A 12,400-nucleotide genomic window follows, 5' to 3' on the forward strand; every position below is an offset into this window, starting at 1 on the left:
TCCGGAGGAGGGGTGCAAAGCGCGCCTGCGCGTTCCGCCGCCCCCTGCCCAGTGCCCGGGAGGGGGGCTCGGCGCGCCTGCGCGCTGCGGCCGCCGTCCCCCCCGTGCCCCGGAGGGGGGGTGCTGCGCATGCGTGCCGCGCTGCCCGCCCCTCGCCAGCAGCAGGAGGAGGAGGAGGAGGCGGCGGCGGTGGTGATTCTGGCTGTGGAGAGCGTGAGGCAGTGCGAGCGCCGCTGCCGCCCCCTGTTATCCGGGAGCTCCAGGTCCGGGCGGAGGAGGCGGGAGCGCCCCGGCGGCGGAGGGAGCCAGAGAGGCGGTGGCAGCAGCAGCAGTAGCAGCAGCAGGAGGAGTCTGTGCCCGGCCCCCCCCCCCCTCCCCCGGCTCAGTCCCGTTACAGCCCCCCTCCCTCCGCGCTCCGCTCCGCAGCCACCAACATGTCGGCGCCGGCGGCCAAAGTCAGTAAGAAGGAGCTGAACTCCAACCACGATGGGGCCGACGAGACCTCAGGTGAGGTGGCGCCGGGGGCGGGAAGGGAATGGCGGCAGCCGCCGCGGCCTCCGCCTCGCACCGCGCCGCACCGACCGCCATTTTCCCCAGCCACACGGGCCGCGGCCGGGCCGGAGGCGGGAAGAGCGCGGGGTCGGCCGGGCGGATGTGCAGGCCCCAGCAGCAGCAGGAGGAGGCCATGTTAGCGCCCTTTTGTCTCCGCTCCCCGGCCCGGCCTCCTTCCCCACGGGCGCAGGCGGGGCCGGGCGGGGGGCGCTGCGGCCTTGGCGGAGCAGCGGGACCCCCCCCGCCCCCCCTCCCGGAGCAGCATCCGCGGAGCCTCATTGTGCTCCGCCGCCGCCATGATGCTTCGCCGCCTCCTGCTCTCGGCGCCGCCGCGGCCGCGTGGTGCTGCCCCGCCGGGCGGGGATGGAGCGGCGCCGGCCGCGCCGCCGCCGCTGCCAGGGCCTGCCTGCCCGGGGAAGCCACGCGGTGCTCGGGCGGCGCGGCCACGGAACCGCCCGCCCCATTCCCACGTGCGATCGCGGCAGCTCCGGGATTTTTAAAGGTCGCCGCGCCGTGGGGTTTCCTCCCGGCCGCCGCCGCCGCGGGAAGGGCGCAGCGCTCTCCTCCTTCCTTCCACCGGGTCGCGCCCTGCCGTGCTGCGCCCGCCGCCAGCTCCGGTCACACACGTGCTGCTCTCCGTACCCCGTCGCGGGGAGCCGGGCAGCGCATCCACCCGCGCAACCGGGGAGAGCTGTCCCCTACGGCGGGCTGAGCCCTGCGAGAAACTTACCGGGGGAGGCGTGAGCCTGCTGCACTGCTCCAGCCACTTCCCGCTGCCGCTCATTCATCTGCCGGCGCGGTGGGTAAACAGTCCTCCGGTAACCCAGGCCCTTGTTGAGGGGAAGTTCCCATGAGAAATTATCTGCCAAACGGCGACTTTGAAGGTTTTGGGGTTTGTTTTTTTTTTTGGCTTGTAACCATCCTTTGAACGTTCTTTTCGTGGTTTTTGTTTTTTTTTATAAGGTGGCACGTTCCAAATTATGCTATTTCTATTGATATTTCTGTTCTCTCTAAATTATTTAACGTTCCATCAAATGCATTGGTCTTAGCAGTTGTGGCTTACAACTTCTCAATTAAATTGTTATTAATCTCTCATGATTGACTTATCATTTAAGTTGACTTGTAAAACTGTGTTGGGGAATGTGAGCTGTGGTTTCCAGCGGTAAACTTGCTTTGAGTGCCGTTTCGTCAAACTTTCCTGCACTTCAGCCATAATACACCCTGGAAGTAGTTGAAGCTTTAAGGCCTAGTAACACTTCTGACATTTAATAGAAATATCTGTGTGCTTCTCAAGTAGATGACTGGAAAAGGTCTTAAGCAAAAAGCCCAGGTGATTTGTCACGCTTGTCAGAATGAAGGGATTTTGATGCATTTTCATTTGTTTTTCAGAAAAAGAGCAACAGGAAGCAATTGAACACATTGATGAAGTACAGAATGAAATAGACAGGTAAAGAAACTTAAAATGTTTTAGCAAAAACTAAAGCGTAACTTTCAAAAATAAAAATATTTACTAAAGTAAGCACTCAATAGTAGTTCTCGCTCTCTTTAAGCTCTGCCAAGATATACTTGTGTTCTGACTTGATTGGATGTAAGAAGTATTTCTGTATGATTAAAAAAAATGAGATAGTAACCTGGATTCTTGTTTAATTGTGTATAATTAAAAAGATAGAACTTGAGTTTAAAATTTTAAATTAATTGTAGTAGTTTTGGTAATAGAAATGTATTTTGTGTTGGTTTCTCTCAAGTTAATGTGTATGCTGTTTTGCAAAAGTATTTTCATGTTTGTAAGCAGAACCAAAAACTTGGTTGAAAAGTTAGCTTTTATTATACTTTTTTTGTTTTATATTCATCTGCTTGTACAATAATATATAGTAAGCGTCACTGAAACATTAGTTTCATCTGCAAAACTCTGTGGGTGCTCTGTTGGTATTTGCTTGGATCTCACCTCTGTGCACACTGTCCTACAAAGGCTGCAGGTGACTGTTGAGGCTCTGGACATGTGAAGCTGTTGCACTATCAGGGCTTTGCCTGTTTACAAAGCCAATTAAATGTGATCAGATTTTACTTGTGTGAGGTGCAAAATTGCTTTGCTGTAGCTTGCTTACCTGCCTGAAAGTTATAAAGAGCAGGTGATAGTGTTATGCATTATCCATCTTCAGGTCTTTTGCAAACAAAATGTTTACGAGCTAAAATACTACATTGCTTTGTATAAATAAGGGTCTGTCCCACATGTAATGCTGTGAAACGTACCATGTGTTAAGAAAGTTTGGTTAAGATGAGTGAGATTGTTTCTGGTAGCGTGTTTCTTAATAGTGGCTACAGGTTTGGGCCTCAAGTTTTTTTGTTGGAGATACCTCATTTGTTGAATAGGGCAGACTAGTCTAATCAAACCCATTTGGTTTTTAGCTAACTACTGATGATGTGTCTTTAAATTCTAGTTCTCTCTCCTGTGGTTAACGTGGCTCTTTCTGTTACAGACTGAATGAACAAGCCAGTGAGGAAATTTTGAAAGTAGAACAGAAATACAACAAACTCCGCCAACCATTCTTCCAGAAGAGGTCAGAATTGATCGCCAAAATCCCAAATTTCTGGGTAACAACATTTGTCAACCACCCACAAGGTATATTCTTAATAGCCGCCTTTTTTTCTGTAAATTCAGTGGTTGCTTGCTTGTTATGTGCTTTGCAGCTCTCAGGTTTTTCTAGAATTTTTGCTGGGCATCCATTTAAAAAGAAGCCTGCTTCATATGGAAACACTTCCGTCTTGTTCTAGAGTACAGTTTATAAGCTTTTTATTTCTTGCACTTGTTTACCAAAGGAACATCTTGTTCACTAAAATCCCATGGTGGCTTTATTTCTGCATTTTAAACGACAAGTTTCCCACTTTTTTCATTTAATTGGGCCCTTTAAAGGAAAAAAAGTATTCTAGTTTCTCTGGAGTTTTTTTAATTGGAGGTGAGTTCCTTGGGACTCTTGACAATAAACTTTCTACAAAACAAGTTTGTAAACTGCTTAGATTGGGCAAACTACATGCGTGAATTTCAGAGGGAAGGGTAGATGTATGCATACAGCTTTTGCTGCTTTTTAACATTGAACTACAACAAGCACATGTAATGTTTTCTCTTCAGCAAATGCAAATAAATCACACAAATGCTAATGTCTATTGGCTGGTAACTTGAAAAAATCAGCCACAAGAAGTTGGCTTGGACAGATGTGTTGCTTTTCAAATCTTTCTTACTCTCAATTTTCTGTATTTCGCCTGCATGATACACATTTCATATCTTTGTTCACGTGGTATTCCCAATTCTTTCTTAGTATCTGCACTGCTGGGAGAAGAAGATGAGGAAGCACTGCATTATTTGACCAGAGTTGAGGTGACAGAATTTGAAGACATCAAATCAGGTTACAGAATAGATTTTGTAAGTACTTTAAATAATTCCTTCACTTGTGATAGATTTTTTTTTTTTTTTAATGTAATTGCATATTGGGTTGTAGTTTGTAACAATCTCTTCAGTTATCCAAACATGCTAGGTTTGACTTGGCATGTGTGTTTACATTATGTGGGTTCTAACTCTTTGCTTTCAACTCTGCAGTATTTTGATGAGAATCCATACTTTGAAAATAAAGTTCTCTCCAAAGAGTTTCACCTCAATGAAAGTGGAGACCCATCTTCAAAATCAACTGAGATCAAATGGAAATCTGGGAAGGTATGTATCTGTGCATCTAGGAAAGATGATTGCTGCTCTCTGTGATACTGCCACTTGATGTTCCTTTTACTTTTTTTTTTATTTCTTTATCTGTATTTATTTTTTGTATTGTCCTCCCTTTCCTTCCCCTCTCAACCCCCTTGCCACTTCTCTACGTATTTCATGTCCATCTTGCAGGGTTGGGAGTACCCCATTTACGTGGAGATCTGTAGTGAATTCTTTTACCCAGTTGAACAGCACCATGAAAACACTGAAAGTTTGACCAGATGGATAGATTAACAATTGCATTAGCTTGTCTCTCTTTGATGTCGATCTAGACTCTGTTTTGTTGTTTCCTTGAAATAACTTTTAAATAAGGAATTCTGAGGATAGCAGAGTTTTGGGAGATCAGATCGGGCGGTGATATTTTTTTTTTCCTCCTCTTTATTTCCTCAACTTCATATCCAGACACTACATCTTTGTAGAAGTTGCAGCTACACAATAATGTGGGCATATCTTTCATCCAGACAGTATTGAAACATAATTAATTTGCTGTAGTTTCTGTAAAAGTTGGGAGCACTTTCATGTTATCCTGAAGATTTTGAAATGAGTATTTAAAAGTAGAACTGAGGGTTGCAGTTAAGTCACTGCTTGTTTTGTCATCCTTAGGTTGAGAAGAAAACTTACATCTTTCTTTCGTTGAGAACTAGAACTTTTCCTCTTCTACAAGAAGTTACAGTCTAGTACAAACTAGCTGAATGTGGTATTTACAACCTATCACAAAATCAATGTGAATTCTGGTATTATTCTCTGTTAAACAGTCTAAACCTATCAATGTTGTGATTCTATCAAGAAAGCAAGTACTAGAAGTTTGGAATTACCATATGATCAGAGAAAGAATGCATTTAAATAGCAGATAGTAACTTTTTTTTTTAGACTTGGCAAACAGATCGTTGCAAACTTACTAAACTTCTGGGTAAGGTGGTAGATACAGGACTCGTGTATGTTCTTGTTACTGTATGTTTTAGGAGTTTGTGTAGTATTTTTCACTTCACTACAAAGAATGGCCTCAGGACATCAAAGTGGGAAATATTAGGATAAGGAGGCTTTTATCTCAAGTTAAAGACAGGTTAGAGGTGTGGAGACTGAGTTTCTTAAATTGTGTGTATGTAGCAGTTGTAACATTTAACTACAATTACAGCTATTCTGAGTAGCATTTAGCCATTGTGAGATCTTGTAAGTTCAGTATGTCATTCAATGCTTGTCATACTTCTGCTTCCCTGTGATAGAGAAGCATAAATCAAATGTAAGATCCTGTGAATTTTCAGTATTTCATTTCATTGGAGGTTATTACAAGAAATGGGAGGTCTTACTGTTTTTTCATGTTTGTGAGAAATGCAAGTGGCTGAGTGGTATCTTTTTCTGGAAGTCATTTGGGTTCCAAGCATTTCTTAAAGACTTCTCCCTGAAAGAGGGAGTAATAAGTAACTTCTTGTAGTTGTTCAGATAAATACGTTTCTAAATGGTAGTTATTAAAAAAAGGAAAAGCCATCTAAAGACTACTTGTTTAGGGAACTTCTTAACTTTCTTTTCAGGATCTGACAAAACGTTCAAGCCAGACACAGAACAAAGCCAGTAGGAAGAGACAGCATGAAGAGCCAGAAAGTTTCTTTACTTGGTTCACTGACCACTCTGATGCAGGGGCTGATGAACTCGGAGAAGTCATCAAGGATGACATCTGGCCAAATCCATTACAGTACTACTTGGTAATCATAGCACTGAGCTGTTGATCCATACCCATAATAGCACTGTGCAAGTGAATTTGATCACGGTTTTTAATGTTGCATATGTGTCTTTAAGGTTCCTGATATGGATGACGAAGAAGGGGAGGGAGAGGAGGATGATGATGACGATGAAGAGGAAGAAGGATTGGAGGATATTGACGAAGAAGGAGATGAAGATGAGGGGGAGGAAGATGAAGATGACGATGAGGGAGAGGAAGGAGAGGTGAGTAATCTAACCCCTTACCCCTTCCATCTCTGGTGTATGAAAATTGAAAGAAATTTCTAAGAGGGATCTTATAAGAATACTGAGCCTTTGTAGAAGTTCTTTTCTGTACAATCATGGACAAGGTGTTTGGAGGGGAGAAGCAGAACTGTTAGGACCTTATGGAGTGGTTTCAGTGTATGAATAACTGTGTATATGAGAGACAGTGCAAATAAGTAGTTTTAGTAAACTTGTACGGCAAGTGCTCTAGAAGAACCAGAATATTAGTGTAACAAAACTTTAATTTAATTAGTGAACATTCTAGCAAGGCTTTACTGTTATTGATGCATCCAGTTCTGTTATCCTCCCACCTGTTAGTTTACTTCTGCTTATGGCCCACTTAGCTAAGACTCTCTGTTGGGTTCAGGAATTAGAAATTTCCTTTAGTAGCAAGTGGGATTCCAGGGACAGCATTCAGGGTGTTGGTAACTTTTAAGTTTAGAGTGTCTTTGTTTCTGGTAATTTGGCATGGTGTGTCTGAATTTCAGCATAAAAAAAAATTACTTTTATTGAGATAGGGCTGTTGTAGGCACCAGAATGCTGTGCTCTATTACGTAACCCAGAATTTAGTATCTGAAAGTTGAAGCATTTTGCTCTTCGGAGTTTAAAATGAGGGGGAAAAAAAGATGACCCCTTCACTTTCTAAATGTTAGAAGTTATGTCAATGTTTGTAGTGATTCTAAGTCATGGTAGTTTTTCAAACTTGATGTTTTTCATTGGGACTTCTGGCTATTGACTGATTTCTATGTAGATAGGTTCTCACGGCAAGTGTTACTACTCCTTAGTGAAGAGGGAGAGAGGTTGTCACACAGCATGCTATGAGTAACACTGTAGGGTAGTAAAACATTCTGGTTATTGCATTTGATAGTTCGTGCTATCTGAAGTTTAGTGATTAGATATTTTTTTTTTTAATTGTTGCTTATCTTTCAACAGGAGGATGAAGGAGAAGATGACTAATTGAACACTGATGGATTCCAAACCCCCTTTTTACCTTTTTAATTTTTCTCCAGTCCCTGGGAGCAAGTTGCTGTCTTTTTTTTCTTGTGCTCAGTCGCCTTGTTCTCTTGAGGTCTCTTTTTCTCTCCTCTACACCATGGTTCACAATTTATTTTGGGGGAAATACCTTGAGCAGAATATAGTGGAAAATAATCTACCAGTTTCTGTTTCAAGTTCATTTTTATCCCTTTCTGTCTCAAAACAAAAACTGTTTATGGAATCAACACACCATGTTCTGTGGGAAAAAAGAAAACCTTCTGCTCCCTTCACTCTGCTGGAAGCTGAAGAGTGCTAGGCCCCTGTGTAGTAGTGCATAGAATCTAGCTTTTTTCCTTCTTTCTCTGTATATTGGGCTCAGAGATTACACTGTGTCTCTATGTGAATATGGACAGTTAGCATTTACCAACATGTATCTGTCTACTTTCTCTTGTTTAAAAAAAAGAAAAAACTTAAAAAAAAAATAAATGGGGTTATAGAAGGTCAGCCGGGGTGGGTTTCAGATGTTTGGGTGGGTTAAGTGGGCATTTTGACAACATGGCTTCTTCTCCTTTGGCATGTTTAATTGTGATGTTTAACAAACATCCTTGCAGTTTAAGATGACACTTTTAAAATAAAATCTTCTCCTAATGATGACTTTGAGCCCTGCCACTTGATGGGGAATCAGCAGAACCTGTAGGATCTTATTTGGAATTGACATTCTCTATTGTAATTTTGTTCTTGTTTATTTTTAAATTCTTTTTTTTTTTTTTTTTGTTTCACTGGAAAGGAAAGAAAGATGCTCAGTTTTAAACGTTAAAGTGTACAAGTTGCTTTGTTACAATAAAACTAAATGTGTACACAAAGGGACTGGTTGGTCTTCACTGAAAGAAAGCTTTAATATCCTGTTTTGAACTTGCTTGTAGTTTCTTGGCATTTTTGGGGGCATTTGGTCAGTATTTATGTAGTGCAATGCAACCTTGTGGTTGCGTGGACTGATAATCAGTTCATTTAGTTTCCACTATTTCAGTACTTGTAAAATGTTTCATTTGGTAGTTCCTACTCCACACTCTGTTTCTTGAATTACCTAACTCTGTAAGACAGGGCTGTAGGTGCACATGCCTTGTGTGAAGACAGGTTTATATTCATGTTTTTGCAAAAAGATCACTTGATTCTTAGATTTTCTTTCTTTTAAGTAGTAATTTGTAGTACTGTATCTCCAGTAAATCAGTTTGCATGAAAATATCATGCAAGCTCAGAATAAAAAGACCAAGGGGTCTTATAATAAGATTTGGGTGGTTTTGTAAGTCTTTTCAGTTGAAAATAAATCTTCAGTGCAAGCTAATTTTTGGGCTATTTGAAAGAGCGAGATTCTTAGCAAAGCTCGTGTATAAAAAGTTGCTACTTCACTGCTTTCTTTCCTTGGTAGCAGCATGTATATATGCTTTAGATATACTCTCTTTCATTTTAAGATACTGCATTTGAGTAGCTTGTAACAATTTCACATAGAGGTTGTTGGTACTGGTATTCCACGAAGTGTAATGACTTGTTTTAACATGCTGTGCTTTTGAAATATTTAAAATGTTGTATCAGCTAATCTAAAATTCAAACGGCTAGTTCTCTTTGGATGTGTAGAAAAGACTGTCTTCTGGGAAGACTTGCTGTTATATTCTCTGATTCCTTTTCCTCACAGAAATTGCTATAGTCAAATTCAGCTTTTTTTGATGCTTAAGAATATGCTTAGCAGAACAAGATTAATCTCTATTTGAGACATGCCCAAGTAATATGTGTGGGGTGAACATTCTCTTAAGTGTCTGGTCCAGCTTGGATTCAATCCAGTTATCAGAGACAATACAACATCCAGTCTGCATGTGATCAATGCAAAAATAAGGCAACCATTTACTTTATTCCATCTCAACAAAAGCTTCTGCCCTGATCCTGCTTGCAGAGCAAAGTGAAATGTTAATTGGTAATGGTTTCTTACCATCTAGAGAGAGAAGGAACAAAACCTATGAAGTCTATAAATTTTAGATTCTTTTTCATTTGATTCCTTTTTGTTGTAAGATTGAAAACCGCTTCCTGTTGCGGTAGAGGGTCGATGTGCTATTACTTGCCATAATGCCTCATTACTTAATTTTTATGTAGTCCTAATTGATTGTAGTTCTTAAAGGAAAATAATCTTTTCCTAGGCTTTAATGCTTTAGGAAAAATATTGTGCCATTGTTACACACCTGTTGGTTACTAGCAGAAAACCTATAAAACCTGTTTTGAAAGTAATCAAAGCTTCAGGTTCTCTAAAGTCAAATACCATGAACAAGAAATGAGAAGTTGGATAATTAAATGCTACTTCTGAGACTTTTCTTGCACATTCTTTACAATTTTACAGGGTGCCAAAACAGTCTTGCTACTGTACTGATAATACTGAATTTCCTGTGAAACTTAAGGATTTACTCCTGGCAACAACTAAAGAGTAAACGAATATGCTAAAAGAATAAACCATGTTTGTAAGTGTAACTTTTTTTTTCTCCTAGCAATGGAAATGAGTAGGGATTAGCACACCTCTCTGCAATGCTGAAGAAATACTACAGATGGCCATCATGTGCTCTGACTGTTCACTTAATGTCTAATTTGGCTGAATATATGTAATGGGTGTCCATTTTTACTTGATTTAGTTTGTATATGCATATAAAGAGCATTTAAAGGTAGATGTCCACCTTGGATAAGAATGGGAGATTCATTCCTACTAAATATCTATCTGTATCTCATTAATTCCCCACAGCTGCCTGAGCTCCTCACATCCAGTTAATCCTGCCAAGTGAAATTTGCCGGAGGTGGAAGCTGAATTCAGGCTGAATTTGCAGGGTTAGAATATACAGTTGCGGCAATTTAATAAAGGTGAAGCTACTGTGCTGGGGCTGTATGACTTAAATGACTCAAAGGTTATTTTTGTCTTAAGTTTGAAGTTTAATTGCTATAAAATGAAATCTTTTGTCTGTAATTTCTACTGCCAAAGGAAAGCAAATACATCTGTGTGTGTAAATACAGTTAGAAAGGTTTGGTTTTTTTAAAACAAATTATCTGTGTGCTTATTCATACTTGTCAACATAGTTTTTGTCCCTGTAAACAAACAAGCATTATCTGAATCAATTTCTTGGTCATTTATGCCATTCATTTGAATCTGTAAGCTTCTCGTTGTACCACCCTCTAAAACAGGTGCATAATGATAGTACTTTTGTTTATTGGATACTGTTCCTCAATTTTGAAGCCATGCTCTTTTTTTTTTTTTTAAGAGACTGAAATCAATGAAATAATCTCTGATGTACCTTCAAGATATCCTTCTGTTTGAAGGAATTAAAGTACATTTAACTGTTACTTGATGTTACCATTTCTAAGAGTCTTTTTCAAAAGCATCAGTTATTAGTTCCAATCTCAGCATCGTCTTTAATGGGTGAGGTTGATAGTGCTCGCTTCTCTTACGGCTATCAGGTGCCCAGTGCGGTAAGAGCGATGCTTGCTTCCTCCGGGGAACAGATTTATGCTTAATGTCTTGCCCTCCCTCTCCTGGATTAAAAACGGAAATTTATGAGACTCCTCTTGATCATCACCTTCTCTGAGTGAATGTACTCTAGTGGAGGGAGTCCTGTAAGACCTATAACCCCCGGTGCCTGCTAAGTAGCCTTAGCTTCTCTGCACGGCAGAGCCGGTGGGGCTCCTGCTTCCCCCGGGCAGAGCTGTGCCGGCTGGGTCGGGCTCCCTGTGGCACCGTGCCGATCGGGAGCTGCGGCAGCCCCGCTGCCACCGGGAGGCTTCCTGCAGCACCCGACGCGGGCTGTAGCAGCGCTCCCGCGGGTGCTCCTGCCTCTGACCCGGGAGGGCTCTTCCCTGGCCGGGAAGGAGCGTAAAATGGGAGAGCTGGCCAAGGTGAAAGGCAGAGGACTCCTGGAAGCCAGGGCATCTTTCCCCTGCGCTTACCCCCCACTTTAAACGCTGCGTACTCGCAGGCAAAACGGCGAGAGGCTTTCCTGGAGCCGGAATTTGTGTACAAGCCGGTGCCGCCGCACACGTCCCTTCTGGGGTTTAGCGGAGGACAGGGGCTGCCGGTTCAACGGCAGGGCATGGCTTAACCCCCAGCATCCTCTCCGGGAGCCGCCCGAAAGAGACCGCACAGCTCGATGCCGGGACCGCCCCGACCGACTCGCGGCTCGGAAACCGCGGCCCGCCCGCTCCCCGGGCCGCTCACACGCTTCCCCTTCCCGGCGACGGTACCACTGCACCCGGAGGGCTGGCCCGGGCCCCGGAGTGTCCCCGGCACCTGGAGGAGTCGTGCCCTGCGGGATCCTGAACAGGCGGGACAAGGACGTCGTGCTACCACCTCTGACACTCATTTTCCTGTGGACAGAGGTTGCCGAGCGGGCAGGAACTGTTGACCCCACGCACCGTCCCTCTGTCCCCAGGATCCGCGGGGGACAGCTGAACCATGCCCATGGGATGGGCTGAGTTCCCAGCTGGGATGCTGGAGGCCAGGGACATCCCTGACCAGCAGGGAGGCAGAGGGCCACCAAGCCAGAGGATACATCCTCTTTGCCTATGGGATCGCCCATGCTGTGGAGCTCGTTCAGCCAGATGGTCCTCAGCCAACTGCTCCGGCTCCCCAGGCTCCCTGAACTGACTCCCTGTCTCTCCCCTGGAGGGTACAAGACCTGAAGGAAAGAGGGTGGAGCCCCTGTGTGAACCCCGTGGGCAGCGATGGGCAAACCGACCTCCACCGAGGGCTCTCACCAAACCTCTCTCCAGCTGACCAAGCCAAGCGCAGCCCTGATCCCCGGCTGCTGGGACAGGCTTTGCCCACTGCAGGTATGGCAGTGTCCCTGCTCCTCCGAAACTCAACCTATGCCTACTAGTTTGACTTTCCCCCTTCCAGTATTTCCACTGAACAAACAGTCTCATTAAAATCATTCCTTAAACACTAAACAGAGCCTGGACCATGTTACAAATAGCAACAGGTTCCCAAAGAGCTTATATTAATCTAATACACTTGCTTTATTAACAACAGGAGCATGTTCAAAGGTTTTAGAAAAGTTTGAGGCTGCTTTACTTCACCTCAGTGAAGCTAGATTTAAATTTTACATTTTCTGGTGATTTTCC

The 12,400-nt window shown here is 43.6% G+C and overlaps 1 protein-coding gene across 1 annotated transcript; it reads left to right on the forward strand.

Annotated features, from left to right (window-relative positions):
• The first annotated feature begins 103 nt into the window (after window positions 1–103).
• On the forward strand, window positions 104–8,191 carry SET (SET nuclear proto-oncogene). The gene is made up of 8 exons (XM_082492600.1): window positions 104–507; window positions 1,942–1,999; window positions 3,030–3,172; window positions 3,867–3,970; window positions 4,145–4,258; window positions 5,833–6,003; window positions 6,098–6,244; window positions 7,217–8,191. Exons 1-8 carry the CDS (start codon window positions 435–437, stop codon window positions 7,238–7,240), a joined length of 834 nt encoding a protein of 277 aa, XP_082348726.1. The 5' UTR covers window positions 104–434; the 3' UTR covers window positions 7,241–8,191.
• The last annotated feature ends 4,209 nt before the right edge of the window (window positions 8,192–12,400 follow it).

The sequence above is a fragment of the Vanellus vanellus genome, assembly GCF_965231255.1.
Source record: "Vanellus vanellus genome assembly, chromosome: 18".
NCBI lineage: Eukaryota > Metazoa > Chordata > Aves > Charadriiformes > Charadriidae > Vanellus > Vanellus vanellus.

Excerpts from the sequence above, each read along its gene's own strand:
- SET (XM_082492600.1), top strand. The coding sequence starts at position 435 with ATGTCGGCGCCGGCGGCCAAAGTCAGTAAGAAGGAGCTGAACTCCAAC. Across the intron at positions 3,971-4,144 it reads CAGGTTACAGAATAGATTTT|TATTTTGATGAGAATCCATA; the intron begins GTAAGTACTTTA and ends TCAACTCTGCAG. Across the intron at positions 4,259-5,832 it reads TCAAATGGAAATCTGGGAAG|GATCTGACAAAACGTTCAAG; the intron begins GTATGTATCTGT and ends CTTTCTTTTCAG.